This window comes from Falco punctatus (genome assembly GCF_963210335.1).
Source record: "Falco punctatus genome assembly, chromosome: 6".
In the NCBI taxonomy this organism is placed as follows: domain Eukaryota; kingdom Metazoa; phylum Chordata; class Aves; order Falconiformes; family Falconidae; genus Falco; species Falco punctatus.
Window position 1 is genome coordinate 32227707 of NC_137585.1, and position 17544 is coordinate 32245250.

Consider the following 17544-nt stretch of genomic DNA (forward strand, 5'->3'; position numbering starts at 1 on the left):
AGCTTGCAGTGGGTAATGTGGCAGGCTATATAAAATCATCATCTTGCAGCCCACCCTCTAAACAAGTAATTCGATACCAGCTTTCCTCAGCAGTTTAAAACTTCTCTTGAAGAAAAGGAACGCTGGACTTGCTGCCAAAATGTCTGTTAAAAATGACCTTGAAGAATGGCCTGGAGTGAGGAGGGTATGTAACTTTTTTTCCTGCTGTCAAGAGGGAATATGTATGGAATAGTTGCTTAGGAAGGTCTTTCTGAGAATTAGAATCACTGACGATCCTCATTCTATTGAGATGATCATCAATGATGCTACTATTTTATATTATCATTCACAGCCCCTAAATGAAAATAAATAAAATCCCCTGAGAACTTAAATGCTGTCAGATAGTTACTATTTTGAAAGCCAGCACTTGTCAACAATTACTGTATGATGTTATCTGAGAAGCAGTCTCACCCATATATTTAGAAACTGTGGCAGCTGTTTATGAAGCTGGTTGTCATTTTTAATCACCAGTGGTTTACAGACTAGAGTTTTGTTACACCTAATCTAAAAGTGTGACTTTTTCCTTTCTCCTACAATCATTTGTGACTCACTTGAGTCTCTTCCTAACCTTTTCTCTCCCTGAGCCTTGCTAGAAATTAAGAACTAGACAGTAGCAATAAATGTATTTCAGCCTGCCCCAAACCTTTTACAAAAAGATCAAGTTTTACAGTCTCAGAAATGTAAAGGAGGTTGTCTTTTAGTTTCCTTGCATTATGGTTTGTACATAAACATACTAGGGCCACACTGTAGCAGTCACTAAAAAAATACTATGTCCTGCCCCTATTCTCAGACTGTGCTTTAGCTAAGCGTTCCTATCCAAAACGCCAAGTGTGCTGCAGGTCAGGATCTGGGAGCTGGAGCTACTTCCTGCAGCGATAAGGAATGGAACTCCAGAAGATTCCCCAAAAGTCAGTGAACCAGTGAGTTGATGAACAAACCTTTTATTTTTTCTTTCTCAGATAAAGATTGTGCTAATCGCTACCAGAGGCTGGACTGTGAAGTGACAGCTGAAAATCCAAAGCAGTTAATTCCCTGTTAGGTAACAAAATGTAACAGAACCAAAAAACCCCATGTGAGGTACTCCCTGGGGGGGAAAAAAGCAACCTTTATCATAACCAGGTTCTACAATATTATTTGAAAGTATTACAAAGTTACAATTGTATAATGAAGTTATGTCAAACACCCACTCCAAGGCAAAGTACAGTGTAAGACTACAATCTGGTTAAGATTACTTTTGTTTCGGCTCTTCTCAAAGAACCACCATCCCTTTTCTCTTTGATAGTATTTTTTTTTTTTTTTTTTTTTTGCTTAAAGTACGGTATTCAAATTAATCTTCGGTGTGTATAGGAGCAACAGGATTGAAAATTGGTCTCTCCTTCTTTGATTGTATCTTACCATAATTGATCTCAAAATCTTTCTTAGTACCATTCAAGCTTTCTAGAGTTCCATTCTTTATATCATATCCTAACGCAGAGAGTTTTTTAATTCGGTACTGAACAATTTGTGTTGTCAACTCCAGCACCATTGGTGTGTCTCTGATCTGCGCAATAGAAATTCCTTCCTTCAGTAGTCCTTCAAGTCTTTCTTCCAGAACTGGAACAGAATAGTAGAGGAGGGCTGGGCACTTGAGCACTAGCTGTTTTAATTCTTGGTCACTGCAATTAAAGACCTTTTTGGAAAAGAGCATGCTCTTCTGCATAGCAGTAGAAGTAAGTTGAAAAATGAAACCTTTAAGTTTGGACAGCAGCTGTAGAACTTCATGGTCAGTGAAATCATTCTTCTGGAGAAATTCCAAGTTCTCCTGGATTGCGGTGGAGCTACTTAATAAAATAAACGGATTTTGGCTCAATAGCTTCAGTATCCATATCTTCATGTTTGCATCGGAACCTCCTAAACTTAAGTAACTTCTTTGTAACGTCTCTATCACGTTTTTGTTTTTCTCAACAGGATTATAGAAAATATTGGGTGCGCTTGTCAAGAACCTGGTGATTATATTATTCTTAAGGCCCAATTCTTGAAAAAAGAGTATATTTGCCTTCTGGTTGTCATGATATTCAGTAGTAAAGAAAGACTCTGGAAATTGCTCTATTAATTTAATCAACTGTTTTCCATTCTGGCATACTAATTGCCATAGAATTCTCTGAGAGTTTACCTCTGCAGGGGTATGGAGAATTGCCTCTGGGCAGCGTTCTAAAATGTTAGCTACGGCAGTTTCATCCGCTCCCATTTCTTGTAAGATACCAGCAATTTCTTTAACATAGGCCATATCCTGGAGAAGGACCCATTCCTTTAGTTTGCGTATTTTATTAATGTCAACTGACAATCTGTAGAGACTCTCAATGGTATTTTTGTTTTCTTCTCTTGATTTTCTATCAGTTGTGTAAGTGGAATGTATTAGGAAGCTTCTGTTTGCTACTTCAGTCCATACTGATAAAAAATTCAGTCCCGAGTTACAGTATTGAGATCTTGCCAACAGAACAGTACATGCACCTTTTGCACCATGAGCGATTCCTCTCAACATTGTGGAGTTCAGCCTTATGGAGAGAGAACAGCTACAAGAAAACACATTTAAGGCACAAATTAATGCTCAGACATGTTGATATTTAGATGAGCTAGCATAAGAAATTACTCTCAGAAATAGTTTTTGTTACTAGCACAAAATTCAGCCTTTATGTGAAAACCAGGGGGGGAAAAATACTTTTGAAAGGTCAGTGTTCTGACAGGTGCCTCACTGGAACAGTGATGTGCAGATGCAACAGAGCTGATGTGGGGGCAGTGCTCTGTCCATATAAATGCCTGCAGTCATACAAGAACCAAACTGTCAGCCATTTCCTACAACTAACATTGTTATTACATTACAGCTCACTCACACTATACCAGAGAAATGTTTCATGCAATTTAATAAGACCATAATTCTATTAAATGAATAAGGAAATCTAAAAAGCAGCTTAAATATCTTCCTTAACCCTTCTGAATGTGTCTGCTTAACTTCTTGAGCATTGTTTGGAGCGTGACTTGTTCCTTCATGTGTCAGAGACTCCCCCAGCGCTCCTTCAGCAGCAGTTTGTAGCCTAACTGCACTTTGAGATCATTCTTGCTATAATTCACTGGGGGAAAAAAATCATTGAAACCTTCATGTGTTTTTCAGTAGCTGAGTCTGTTAGTGGGTTCTGAATAAGCACACTGGTACTTTGGGGGAGGAAGCAAGTACACTGTAACATCTTCAGGCCTTCACCTGTCTCTTCCTCTACTTTGCTACAGCTGCCCTTTGCACTAACGCCTTATTTCTGTCTCTAGGTCTCTTCTGTCATTGCCAGCCACCCCGGTAGGCAGGGAGTCCTTGTGGAATAGGTGGATGGCTGTGCACACAGCAACTGTAGGGTAGTTGTGGGTAATGCCACACCCCACCTTTGCTCAAACCAACTGCCAGGTATCACCAATAGCACATGCACTGCCACCTGCTCTACAGTGGCTAAAGGAGCCACAGCAGTGTATCTCTGACTTCCTAGGTGATGTTTTCATAACAACCTTTCAGAAGCATGGAGTGTAAAAGGGAGAACTGCTCGTCTATGAAATACTTGCACAAATTGTTGCTGCTGGTAACATGCTTAGAACTGCTCAAATTGAAAATGAGAAAAAATACCATTTGTACATTTGACAGTTTCATTTATATAGTTGATTTCGCCTCTCATAAAGTACATAAATGAGCATTAAGTTATTTGGGGGGGGCGAGATTTTTTTTAGAAGAGAAAACACCATTATGATTATGCAGTCTAATCTATGTGACAAACCAAGAAGCCTATTGCAGGAACAGCTATGTCAGACTCCTGCAATCTTCTGTAAAGCCCAACTTTTAAGAAAATACGTGGTTTCTTTAGAGAACTTGAGTGATAATGCCTCTATCTAGTTGCCAGGTAAAGTTAAATATTTTCCAGGGGCAAAATATTTTATCTCAGGAAAATGTACCTTTGACTTTAAGTTGATGTTTTTCAGCTTCTGAAACCTGGACTCTTACGTTGCTACATCATAAACTAACAGAATAAGACAGAATAATAATTTCCTATATGCAAGCTTATGTTATTAACAGGAGCTGTTTATCAGCAACTTGTTTTTTAGTATATTCTCAAATCTCTCAGGCAAAATCTGATTGCCTAATGAAGCTGCTTGTGTCATAAACCCAAGGCTAATGATTTATCTTCATAAACTTTGTGACTTGAGAAGCACTGTCCAGCAAGCTGTACCACAGACACGCAATTTTTCCCAATAGCCCTGAAAGCACTGTAAGCATCCTTTTCCTGTGCTGACCTTTCCATGCCCTGTGAAAGTGGCTGTTTCACGGGGACTGCAAACTAAAGCCTCTCCTCCACAGGGAGTGTGACACAACCGCCTGTGTTTGAGTACTCTTGAGTAGCTCTATTGAATTTAGTGGCTCCGGTCTGAGCAAGTAAACCTCTGAAGGATCAGGGCTTTCTTCATTAATGCTTCAGCTCAGCTGGAAACTGCCAGCAAAATGAAAGTATTGTTAAAATTGTTTGGGATGTCAGATGATACTTCCAAAGTACAAACTGGAAAAATAACTAACCATGACTCTTACTTCAATGTGTAATCCTGCTGTTAAAATTGCCTTATGAGTAATGCAGTCACTTAAAATATAGTCACTTTATCTATTATAGTTTTTAAAAAATTCTGATATAGTAAATTGTGCTCTTTCAAGAACTGACATGGAAGTAATTATGTTCATTTTAAATAAGCTTTATGTTGTCTGAAAAATGTTTGACATCATAGACAACTTTTTTCCCTATTGTTAGCGAGGATTATGCAGAAACAGAATACTATAAAAGGAAGGAAAGCTTTATTTGCTAAACTGCATTTGACTGGGGTACTCAGGAGCCCTTGTAAAGCACTAAGTAAAATATAACATGCACAGTAAGATGAATGGATTTTAATGTCATGGTGTTCTGTAGAAACTGAGAAGATGATTAATCAAAAGTTATGATTTGGTGTATTTCAGAGTACATAGATGACAGTATCACATTTCCAGGGTACGTAACCTATTCCAGGAGTTCAGAGTTCTCTTAAAGCTCATGCTGGACTACTGTTCTAATATGCAGGCCCCCACTATAACTTTTTACATACTTATATTGCTGTGGGGATTATAAATCAGGATATTAAGAAAAAAAACCAGCCAGCTTAAGACATTTGCCCTCACTGCCAGCAGCACCTTATCACCAAGTGTCATAACAGCAATAAGGAACTGAACTACTGTCTACCTGGACATTATCTGCAATGCTGCTTGCTAGCACACTTGCAGTGACCTACATGTAAGAGCAAAGGGATGTTCTATGTTTCATTATTTAATGAGACTCCTATGGATATCTTCTATAGGAAATGGATGCTAGGATCAGCTAGCTGATTCATCCCTCATTTCATTCAGAAATTCTGAATATGTATTTTGAGACTGATCTCGCCTTTTGAAAATTAGCACACCAACCTCTTGCTCGTATTTTTCACAGAATCTTTCACTAGAGCGCCACAGTATGATGATTACTGGATGCTGGTTACTACCATTCTCATTACAGCACACTGTAGCCAGGCCTTAGTAGGCTGTAGAGAATTAAACTACTAAATGCCTAAATTGAACTTTGAATTAACCAGGAAGAGTCGTTATTTCCCTAGAAAAGAGCAGGTAGATAGGATTTGAATAGCCTGTGAAGAAATCTGGAGTAGTAATAGGTAGCAGTTTTGTAGATTAATGCCTAGTAGAGTAAGCATTCACACTTCTGCACTTAGATACAAATAAATGAATCCTTGCTTTGCATCAGCAGTGGAAATAACATAAAGGATTTAAAAAAAAATCCCTTTTTTTCTATTATGCTAGATGAACGTAAAGCTTTCTAGAAAAAAAACTACAGAGGATCCTGGGATAATAATCCAGGTTGGAAAGGACCTCAAGAGCTCAAGGTGGGGTCTGCTGTAAGACCACGCTGCTTCGTTCCTTCAGCTCTTGAAAATCCCCACGGATGGAGCCTGCCCAGCCCCTCCTGGGCTGCCTGTTCTCCGGCTCGACCGTTCCTCGCGGGGAAAAGGCTTCTTGGATCTGCGGGATCACACACTATTTAAACCAGAGCTCGGAAACGGAGCGCTCCCAATGGCGGCAGCCCAGCCCCCGGGACCACCCCTGCCCGCACGGTCCCCGCCCGCCCTTTGGGCTGCGCTGGAGCGCGGAGGGCCCGGGGAGGCGGCCCGCGAGGCCTGGCAGAGCGCTCCCCGCCCGGCCCCGAGCCGGGCTGCCGCTGCCAGGGCCGCCGCTGCCAGGGCCGCCGCTGCCAGGGCCGCCCGGCGGGGGCGCCGCCACGGCCTAGCACTGGGGCCCGCGGCCGCGCGTCCTCCATGGCCCCGCCGCGCCATTTACAGCACACGCAGCTTCTCCAGCGTCCCGCCCCGTCCGCCTGCAGCCGGCATCGCTGCCGCCCGGCCGCACCTGTCTTCACGGCGGCGGCGGGCCGGGCCGGGCCGAGCCCTCCCTCACCGGCCGGTGCCCGCCGCTCCACGCCCCCTGCCCCGCAGCTGCCGTGAGGCGCCGGCTGCCAGCGAGATGGGACGGGACCTGCCCGGCCGCCCCTGACCTGGCTCCACGTCGCGCCGGGCCGCACCACCGGTACGGGCCGCGGGGGAGGGGGGACGTACCATGTGCCGCCCGCGGGCGGGGCCGGAGGGCGCTGTGGCGGGGCTCCCGGCGCGCGCTGCGCTGTACCGGGGCGGTAACGGGGCTTGCACGGGCGCTTCGTGGTGCGACGTCACCTCAGGTTCTTCCTTTTGTCAAAATAGACGTTGTTGTGATTAGAAACAGTTAAAGGTGTTGGGTTCAAACGGCTTGCAAGAGAGAATTAGCTTAGTTAAAAAAAAATAATGGAAAATCAATAATTGTGAAGTATTACAGTAGCAAAGAAACATACATTTTAAAATTAGGCTACTTGAGCGCCTGTGTTCTGAGAGAAAGCAAGTGATCCTATTGATTCGGTAACAGAAATGATCATTCCTTGTATTTACCCAGGACTGAAGTTGCAACGCTGGGGCTACTGAGGCCTTGTGCCCCGTGCAGCACGCTGGCCACTGCACTCAGCAGCCACTGCATGCACCAGCCACTGCACACGCCGGTCACTGCACTCAGCAGCCACTGCATGCACCAGCCACTGCACACGCCGGTCACTGCACTCAGCAGCCGCTGCATGCACCAGCCACTGCACACGCCGGTCACTGCACTCAGCAGCCGCTGCATGCACCAGCCACTGCACACGCCGGTCACTGCACTCAGCAGCCACTGCACGCGCCGGTCACTGCACTCAGCAGCCACTGCACGCGCCGGTCACTGCACTCAGCAGCCGCTGCATGCACCAGCCACTGCACACGCCGGTCACTGCACTCAGCAGCCACTGCACGCGCCGGTCACTGCACTCAGCAGCCACTGCATGCGCCAGCCACTGCACACGCCGGTCACTGCATGCACCGGCCACTGCACATGCCGGTCACTGCATGCACCGGCCACTGCACACGCTGGTCTCTGTACTTGCTGGTCACTGTACTTACTGGTCACTGCACACGCCAGTCACTGTACGTAACAGTCACTGTACTTGCTAGTCACTGTACTTCCCATCACTGCACACCCCGGTCGCTGTACTCGCCGGTCACTGTACACACTGCCTGGGAACCAAAGCCCTACCACTCCCAATACCAAGCATGTTAACCTCTGCAAAGATGCTTCTGCTCTTTTTGCAAGCGGTATCCTGAAAAATCTCTCCAGGATCAAATTTGGATGAGAGGCATGCTGATGTGATGACGGGAGGCTTGTCTTACATCTGTATAATTTCTTCCATATCACTGCATTTACCACAAAGTAAAAGAATAAAATTCACATATGTAGTCATTGGATTTATAGTCTTTTGCTGGTGGTGTTTCAGAAGTTAAATGAGCTGTGATGGTGAGAATCATCTTCCTCTATTGTAGTTTTTTCAGCTCTATCTACTTTATTTCTCCTCTAAACTTAAGAGTAACAAATCAGCAGAGAAACATAAATGATACCCAGACTGGAAAGATTTTTTCTAGGCATGTTAGGATTTTTTTTCAACTGACCCTGGGTCTGCAGAACCACATCCTTCAGACAGTAAAAATCAGTACTGTTCTCTCTGGGAAAACTTCTTTTGTCAGCTACATCTTCAATAGTCTCTATTAGATCTATGAAAAAGATCTAATGCAGAAGAGAACTGCTATAGAAAGAAACCATGCTCTATGAACCCAGTTCAGCCTTGGTCTCCTACATAACTGCTGCTTCAAGAACAGTTAACAATTTTTGTTAATATAAATGACATACAACCACATTAGAAACATGTATCTAAAAATGCTTCTAATTTGTAATACACAATGTATCATATACTTGCTGCTTTATGTTTTTGTCATTTCACACCTTCATGTTTCTTTTTTCCCTTCTAACTCCTCCCCACTCTCTTGATTTTTGCGATCACTGTCTGGGCTAAATTAGCTAAATTAGTAATAATGTTCTTTAAAAGAATTATCCACAAGAGAACACAGTAGTGAGGTTTACTTGTATGAGTTCCTTGATTAACTGTGATTCTATTTTCTTTTTCTACTAGCTTGGAGACACTCTTCCCTTGAGATACAGTATTTTAATTAATATATTCTTCACCTTCCTTCCACTTTTAAATCAAGAACAAACAGTCTAGCACAGAAGGTATGGCTAGGGCCAGTGGTGTTTTGACATAATGATATGCTAATCATATACTACAGTTGTTATTTAGTCTGTAGCAACAAAGGGCTTATAGACTGATGGTTTCCATGGTTGCAATTTGGTTATGAAACCGTAAGGTCTAGCGAGGGAGGGCTGCCTCCACCTTAGTATTCCCAAGAAGGCAGATCAGTTGATGCTGGACTTTATTCAGGGCCATCTTCAGCATCACAGCCTTGTAAGGAGCTAGCAGGGAACGTATGGAGTATGAAAAAGCAATTTCAAAATTTGAAATAAAACCTGTATTGTGAGATGACTTTTCTTATTTTCAAGGAATCTATCTTCTTCCATGAGCTCAAAAATTACAGGAATTTGATGGAAAGTGGTCATTAACTACTGGGATTTCTTTTTCTATTTTATTTCTTTGCAGATTATTCACCAAATATTTTACATTTCTTAAGAATAAAACAAAAAAAAACATGCAAGGAAGAACGTGTTTTGTATTGAGAGAACAGTGCTCAACGTGACAACAACGCAGGTGCCCCAGGTTTGAGTTACAGCAAGGGTAAAAGACAGGATGCTGTTATGTTCTTCTTCCACCAGAATGATGAGGTGTGGAATATGGTGTTCTACATATGACAAAGTAATAATTGAAAATCTCATAATAATTTATGCTATTGTTAAAATCAGTGCTTAGGAACAGTTTGGCCTCCACACTTTTTAGAAATAAATTTTGTATAAAACCAAATAGGAAGGGATTCCAGTCATGGCTGGGGCCTTTGCTGCTAGCATGCCTTAATCATTAATGACATTAAGTCATTCCAAGTGAGTAAAGTATGAAGGGAGACACATGATGCATGTCTCTTTTTGTTGATTTCGCTTTTACTTTCTGTGTATCTCAGCAGAAAAAAAGACTTTAGTGGAAGGAGCAACTACAATTCTTAAAGTACCATCCTGCTTTGGAATACTGGAAGTCAGGAGAGGTCAGTATGGCTGATGCGAGTCCTCTGCCTTTTACTTAAGAGCTGTTACTTCTAATGAGACCCCTCTTGATGTGGCTACCCATTCTGTATGAACACCCTGGAATCTGGAGATTTGAGTCACAATCTACAGGTGAAGGCTGATTTTCAGATCTGCATCTACAGCTGCCCTGTTAGGACTCAAAATTGCTCTACCCAGTGCCGTTGGTGTGACGCCTCGTTCCGCAGTTAGCCATACCTGGCGGCTACCACGGGCAGATGCAGGGCAACCGGCTGCGTCGGCAGCATGCAGACCTCGATTTGAGCTCTGTAATTAAAAGAGAAGACGTTAGATACACACCATTTACTCATAATGGCTTTACTAACAGTGCTGGAGACCATTGCAGCTTACTCTGCTGCGCAGAACTGGCTGGAAAGCGCGTTTGCTCCCCGTGCCACGGCACTGCCCAGCTCAGCGGTCCTGGCCCAGCTCTTGTGGCAGCAGCTCGGGGCCGCAGCGGGCAGCGACAGGCGCACGGCCCGTTCCGTAAGCAACGGCACGGCAGCGCGCACCGCGGCCCGGCCCGGCCCCGGCGGAGGCCGCGCGCACCGGCCGGGCTCCCCGCGCACACGCTTACATAAGCGCCCCGCCTCGGCCCCGCGGGGGGGGTGCGGCGGGATCGGCCAGGCCCGGCCCGGCCCACGGGCGCCGCCGTCCCCGCCGCGGGCGGGTGAGGGGAGCCGGGTCGCCGCGCATGCGCAGCCCCCGCCGCGGGCGCGCGCAGGGCGCTCTGTAACCGCTCTCCCGCGGGCGCGCGCCTCCCAGCAGGGATCAGCACCTCCGCCGAGCCTCTTCGGAGCCCCGTGCTCATCCGGGTCCCGCCGCCCCGAGCTGGGGGCGGGGGTGGGCCCGGTCCCCGCCCCCGGCGCCCCTCCCCGCCGCGGCCCACCGCCTCGCACCGCCCCGGCGGGTGGGATTCCCGCCGGGATCGCGGCCCCCCTCGGCCGCCGGCCGCACCGCCGCGGGAGCGGGATCGGCCGGGCCCACCGCCCGCTCTCCCCGCGCCGCCACCCGCTCCGCCGGTAGTAAACACACTTCAGAAACGTGAGGGCCGGCGGTCACGTGGGGGTGGGGCCAGCCAATCGGCGGCGGGGGGCGGGGCGGGGCGGCCGGCGGAGCACCGGCGCCCGGCGCAGTCACAGGGCGAGCGGCGAGGCGGCGGCCGCCGGCGGGCACGAGGCGCGCGGCCGGCACCGACGGCCGGTTCCCGTGGGCAGACAGCGGAGGGGGCCCGTCGCGCCGAAGCGGCCGCCGGATCCCGCTCTTCCCCCGTCCGTCTCAGCTCTCCCCGGCGCGGGGGCTCCGCGGGGTGATGCGTCCCCGCCGGGCGGCCGCCCCCGCCGCCTCCACCGGGTCCTAGAGCCGCCCGAGGCGAGGCCCCCGCGGGCCGCTCGTCCCGTTGCTCGCCCGGGCGCCGAGCGGCGGCGCCGCGCCATGAGCGGCCCCGCGGGTGGCGGCGGTTCTCGCTGAGCGCCCGCGCCCCCGGCCCGGCGGCGGCATGGGGGTGAACGCCGTGCACTGGTTCCGCAAGGGGCTGCGGCTCCACGACAACCCGGCGCTGCGGGAGTGCATCCAGGGCGCCGACACGGTCCGCTGCGTCTACATCCTGGACCCCTGGTTCGCCGGCTCCTCCAACGTGGGCATCAACAGGTGGCGGTGAGTGCGGGGGCGGGGGCCCTAATCCCCGCGTTATGTATGCGGTCACGCTGCCCCCCGCCACCCCCCCGCCCGCGCCGGCTTCCCTCGCCCTCCCCGCGGCCCCGGCGGCTGTGCTGTGTGCCCGGCCCTGCGGCGGCGGGGGAGCGGGGGAGGGAGCGGGGAAGCCCCCGGCGGAGTGCGGGGCGGCAGGCCCTGGTTTCTCGGAGGCGGGGGGGCTCTTGTTTCCCCTCCCCGGGCCGGCGGTTCAGTGCTGGAACGCGGAGGGGGGCTGCTGCGGGCTGCCCGCCCCGGGAGCGACGCCCGGGGGCTGGCTTGGGCACCTCTGGGCAGCCAGAAACCCCGCGCAGGGTGGCCCCGTTCTGAAAAACTGGGAAGCTGCTTGATTCATTCAAAAGTAATTTCCGAGAGTAGCTTTCCTGCAGGGAAGAGTAGTAGCCTCCCTTTCCCGAAGGTGCGGATCTATTCCTGCACCTTCAAGCCAGGTGTAGTCCTACCTAGTGCAAAAATGAACTTGACTGTGCAGTCGTGACTTGGTCATCCGTGCTGAGTGTGTGCCAAAATAAGGCAGAGGTTCCCGTGCGGACTTGTTCTCTGAGATTAGTTAAAGCATCACTAGGGGTGTGGAAATTGTTACCCTTTTGGAAGGGCTGGTAGTGCAGTGGTGTTCTGGTGTCTGTCCATCCAGTGTCAGAGACTTGACATGCTGTGAGCTGAGCCTGCCCCGACCGCGGCGCTGGGAATTGCCTCATTACGGAACAAGCACAATGAAACTTGGCTCAGCTCCACGTCACAGAAGAATTACAAAGTTCAGATACTTTGGGTTTCAGCTCGGTTTACTTCTCTTCAAGGGCTATTTCTTTCACATTTAATAACTTCTATCCCAGGTCATTAAATACTTTACCAGAAAGGTAACTTACCTTTGGAGGCTGGTTTTTTTTTTTGGAACTATTCCTGGGGTTTGGAAGGCAGAAATGCTAAAAATGCTTTCTGTGAACTTGATGGTTATTCTTCCATTTTCACTGACAAATATAATGTTCATACTACTTAAGAATAATAGTTGTTAGATACTTCCCTTATCTCAGGGTCATTATGTAAATTTCTTTTATAGAGGCTTTTTAGTTTTTTTTTAGTTAGAAGGGGTTGAGGTTTTTTGGCATAACAAATCCTGACTTACATAAAGGAAGCTCAGAGGTCTTAGTGTTACAGATGAAGCTGGAGCGACTGAAGTTTTAAAAGAATGTAGGCGACTGGTGCATGTCAAAGTGTTAAGGAAATCACATGTCTTAAGAGGACTTTTAGTTTCTAATGTGTTTTGCAATTGAAATGCCAAACTGTTCTTGGTTATATTCTTGGAGGTAGTGAATGACAGACTAATGTGAACTTTGATTTTAGTGAAAGGAAGTTCATGTCTTCAGTGCTGCTGCCCTGGTTCTTCAATGACTATCTGACACGTTTGATCTTGGTTACATTTGTGTGTGATAGACACGCACAGTGATTGCTAGTTGGTGTACTTTCAGAGTGTTCTAAAAGGACAAGTAGTCCCTGCCTGCATTTTGCGTTCAAAGAAAACAATCTTTTTTTAGTTGCTAGTTAGAGGGAGTGAGGTTTTGGTGATGTGGGTTTATTTTTCTTCTAGTCCTTTGGCTTTGTGTGCTTCTGCACCTCCCCACCCCCAATGAAGATTTCCCAAAAGAAGGGTAGATTACAACTCCCCTATCCAAAGCACTTTCAGACAATCTTCTGGGACTCAAATTAACTCAAGGCACATGCTGCATGTGGATTTGAGTAGGAAATCCCACTCCCTGCGTAGCCTGGTTTTGTGAGATCTTCCTTTTTTTTTTCAAGCTTAGAAGTACAGTAACTTTATAGAATAACTGTCTGCTAGACCTGTATGTTTATTAATCTCAATATTATTTTTTTAAATGAACTGTTACTAGTTTGGAATGAATCCATTTTATGTTCCAGTGGTTTTAATGAGCCATTTTTTAACCAGTAGTAACACCCATATTCACAGTATGCATATACAAGACTTAAGATGCAGTGTTTTGGTTTGCCAGTCTCGCTCAGCGCTTGTAATTAACAATCAAGAATTTTATCACTTTGAGCAAGATCCTTGCTTACATGCCTGTGGAGTAGGGTGTTGAATGAGTCAAAAATACTTTATTTGAGATTAGGAGCAGAAACGCTTCAGCATTTGGAATATGAGTCAAATTTAATCTTCTGGTGTGAATTGTCAGTGGTCCTATCTTAGTTTCAGTTGATTGACAGCAGGAGTTGAGTATGTTCTGGTAAGTTTATGATCCTGATGCCCTGGGCAAACCTCTTGCCTGTCAAGAGTTCACAGTGTGACTAAAGCAATGGATCTGAGGAAAAATGGTGCAAGAATATGAGAAGTGAGGAGGTTTAGTTTCTTGTTGGAAGTTGTATTGTTCCTCTGTAGAGGTTCATTTTAAAAAATGTGTGTTAAATGTGGCATATAGCAGACTGTAATGCATTGATGCTTTCTGTTTATTTTTTCTCTTTAAACAGTCATGTAACACTCATGAACTAATATTTTTGTGTAACTGCACTATTGAGCAAGTCTAATTACTAAGCAGTCACATGGTCTTACTGACCTCCTTTCTACTGGCATTCAGCGTACCTGTTCTAAAATCATGACTGCTACGTAACAAATACCAGGGCCTTCCTCAACTTGCTTCATTTTTTCTGGTTCTGTTTCTTATTGTTCCTTCTTTCAAGCTGTCAAATAAATCAAGATGTGCTTCCATTGAGACATGCTTTTTCTATGGAGTGAGTTTTCCAGTGTCATTCACAGATCAAGGGTTGGGAGAGAGGTTATTTGGTGCAGTAAAATTGTGGAGAGAGATGCTAAATGGTAAATCGCTCTAACGTTCTCTTAAAGTTTTGTCAATCGCCCTTGAAGTTTTGGCACCAGAATCACAGTGCATTTAATTGTGTCAGCGCAGCAGACACAGACTGTAACTTACGTACTCCAATAAGTAACCATTACCTACTTATGAAAAAATGTGTTCATATGTGCTCACAGTCTTCTCCTTAATAAGGAGAATGGCATCCCCTGTTCAGCAGTACTGAAGCAATACTTGGTGTTTGTGTGTGTTCATTTAGCCCTGGTTTTAGTACAGAGCGGCAATTGATCACAATACCTAAAAAGAAATGTAAACATTCTGTTAGTTGCTGCATAAGAATTTACTTTGGGTAATAATTTACTTTCTTAGTTTGTCTTTTTGAGTGTGTATGTATGTTTTTGATGTGCTAATTAAAAGGCTGTCATGCAGCAATTGATTTTTTAAAAAATGGATAGACTAATCTTGCCAATCCTTGTTCTTTTCAGGAATGATTAAAAAATAAAACTTTCACTTTTAAAATAAGAGTAATAAAATTTGTTTTATATATTTAGTAGATTTTGCAAGAATATTGATGTGTTCAACATTCTGCAAAGTTAGCTGCTGTTGTTATGGCAGATAGTCCTGCTGATTTAGGAGAAAGATAAGATGTGATGTGTATGTGTGTGTCTCTCTCACATCTTAACACTCATACCTCGAAGCATATTAAAAATTAAAAACCTGAGCAAAAAATAAGTTTCATTTCCAGGACAATCACTGCAATTCTTGGAAATGGGAGTTTGTTTTAGAAAGTTAATACTTGGACGTTCTTCTGTAGCATCTGTTAAATTTTACTATTCTGTCCAGCTGGTTTTGAAAATATGTTTGTATCTCCAGGTTATGTAGGCAATTATTTGTCCTATAGAAACCTGTTTGTTGGATGTGGGATTGGTGAAGAAAGTTTGTCAATCGAATTATTCTATTAGTGATTTCAGGTTTAAATATCATATCTGTAATTCAGGCAGGTGGAATTTGTGTATCATACTTTGTTAGTTTTGGTGATGTGCTTGGTATGTAAAAGGAGTGCACCAAAATTATGACTTCTCTGCTAAAAACATTCCTTTAAGGTTGTTTTTGTGGGTAGCACTTAGGATGAAAATCTGTTTGACTTATGAAATATTTAGCATAAAGGCAGTCATCTAAAATATAGAGAAAACGCTCTTGGTTTTTCGTATGCAAAGCTAGATGTATGTCAGGTTTGGGATTAACATTAGTTTTGTATGTATTCTGTAGATATTTTGTGTTTCTATTACAGGGTGGGTAGCCTGTGCTGAGCTCTGCTGCTATAGTCAGGTTGTAACAGGTCCACAAGGGAACCTCAGTACTCCTGTGCTGTGTTCTAGACATACCTGTGGAGGGGTTGACCCTGGCTGGATGTCAGATGCCCACCAGAGCTGCTGTCGCTGCCCTCCTCAGCTGGGCAGGGGAGAGAAAATGTGGGTTGTGGGTCAAGAGAAGGACAGGGAGATCACTCAGCAATTACTGCCACGGGCAAAACAGACTCAACTCGAGGGGGAGAAAAATTAATTTATTACCAATCAAATTAGAGTAGCATAATGAGAAATAAACCCAAAACTTAAAACAAAAAACAAAACACCACCATCCTCCCACCCCTCCCTTCTTCCCAGGCTTAACTTTACTCCTCATTTTCCCTAACTCCTTGTCCCCGAGTGGTGCAGGGGGATGGGGAATGGGGGTTGTGGCCAGTTCATCAGAGGTTGTCTCTGCTGCTCCTTCCCCCTAAGGGGGAGGACTCCTTAATACTCTTCCCCTGCTCCAATGTGGGATCTCTCCCACAGAAGACAGTTCTTCATGAACTGCTCCAGCATGGGTCCTTCCCATGGGCTGCAGTTCTCTGTGAACTGCTCCAGCGTGGGTCCCCCATGGGGTCACAAGTCCTGCCAGCAAACCTGCTCCAGCCTGGGCTCCTCTCTCTGTGGGCCCTGCCAGGAGCCTGCTCCAGTGTGGGCTTTGCATGGGGTCGCAGCCTCCTTCAGGCATCCACCTGCTCTGGCATGGGGCCCTCCATGGGCTGCAGGTGGGTATCTGCCCCACCGTGGACCTCCATGGGCTGCAGGGGCACAGCCTGCCTCACCGTGGGCTTCACCACAGGCTGCAGGGGAACCTCCTGCCCTTCTGCACTGACCCTGGTGTCTGCAGAGTTGTTGCCCTCACATTCTCACTCCTCTCTCTGGCTGCAGTTTCTATGGCACAGTGGGGTTCCCCCCCCCCCAGCCCCCTTCTTAGACACACTATCCCAGAGGCGCTACCACCATTGCAGATTGGCTCAGCCTTGGCCAGTGGCAGGTCTGTCTTGGAGCCAGCTGGCACTGGCTCCATCAGACATGGGGGAAGCTTCTAGCAGCTTCTCACAGAAGCCACCCCTGTAGTGCCCCCTGCTACTAAAACCTTGCCACGCAAGAGCCAGCACAACTCATCATACCTTTTAATGAGTGGCTGCAACTCTAGTGCAGTGTGCAACCTGGAGCACTTCTGTCCAGCCAGCCCACTAAATGGAGGGTAATTAATCTGTAAATTACAAGATCTGTTATCGAAGAGCTGTAACTTGTTTTCAGAAGCCGTGTGTTCAGATGGGAGTTCAGTGGTACCAGGGGTTAGAATGGAGAAACCTTTCAGTGCCCCGTGTCGTGGCTGCCCCCCGTCCTCTTTCACAGAAAGCCCTGTCTCCCCCCAGAGTGCCGGGAGTTCAGCAATTCCTTCTGTAATTTATCTTGTTATGATCTAGTCTATGATTTGCAAAGTACGTCACTGAACCACACTGACGTATGTCCTCACGGTTTTAATCCTGCAGTGTTAATGAAAAGGGTGGTTCCACCCTTTCGTGATAACACACAGCCCTGTGGTGAACCAGGTTAGCTCATCAACCCATCCAAAAGAGATTAGTTACCAGTTTTGGAATTACCTCTGTGGTAGATTGTGCCAGCAAAAAGGTCACGGTAGTAGTAATGAAGAGGCGAGAATGGGAAGGGTAGGTACCATTTCTTTGAGCGCATGTGAATCTGAACCAGATTAAAATGGCCATATAACTGTGACCTGCATTGCTCACGCGTGTAGTAACCATCAGGTGTTTTTTGGAAGGTGATTATTAATTTCTTCTGTGGCTTGGCATTTGTTGACACCCTTTGAAGTTATATTGTCAAGAATAAGTATTGGGCTTTTTAC

The 17544-nt window shown here is 46.4% G+C and overlaps 2 protein-coding genes and 1 long non-coding RNA gene across 10 annotated transcripts in view; 2 read left to right on the forward strand and 1 right to left on the reverse strand.

Moving 5' to 3' along the window:
- Positions 1 to 964: 964 nt before the first annotated feature.
- Positions 965 to 10797, reverse strand: MTERF2 (mitochondrial transcription termination factor 2). Of its 7 annotated transcripts, XM_080393382.1 has the most exons (5): positions 10151 to 10797; positions 9998 to 10066; positions 6727 to 6912; positions 4345 to 6136; positions 965 to 2591 (listed from the first exon to the last, which is right to left on the reverse strand). In XM_080393382.1, exons 4-5 carry the CDS (start codon positions 4350 to 4352, stop codon positions 1367 to 1369), a joined length of 1233 nt encoding a protein of 410 aa, XP_080249508.1. In that variant the 5' UTR covers positions 4353 to 6136; positions 6727 to 6912; positions 9998 to 10066; positions 10151 to 10797; the 3' UTR covers positions 965 to 1366. The 7 variants fall into 7 exon arrangements, with proteins under 7 accessions (XP_080249508.1, XP_080249510.1, XP_080249509.1 ...); XM_080393384.1 differs by lacking the exons at positions 9998 to 10066; positions 10151 to 10797 and adding an exon at positions 7627 to 7748 and having other exon boundaries at positions 6727 to 6852; XM_080393383.1 differs by lacking the exons at positions 9998 to 10066; positions 10151 to 10797 and adding an exon at positions 7627 to 7692.
- Positions 6533 to 7968, forward strand: LOC308066298. Its single transcript, XR_013929125.1, has 2 exons — positions 6533 to 6697; positions 7094 to 7968. It is a non-coding gene; the product is annotated as an uncharacterized lncRNA (long non-coding RNA).
- A 128-nt stretch (positions 10798 to 10925) lies between the features above and the next one.
- Positions 10926 to 17544, forward strand: part of CRY1 (cryptochrome circadian regulator 1) — a 39176-nt gene continuing 32557 nt past the window's right edge. For both annotated transcript variants that reach the window (XM_080393379.1, XM_080393380.1), the window contains exon 1: positions 10926 to 11455. In XM_080393379.1, coding sequence (XP_080249505.1) covers positions 11298 to 11455 — 158 coding nt within the window. In that variant the 5' untranslated portion in view covers positions 10926 to 11297. The remainder of the gene's footprint in view (positions 11456 to 17544) is intronic.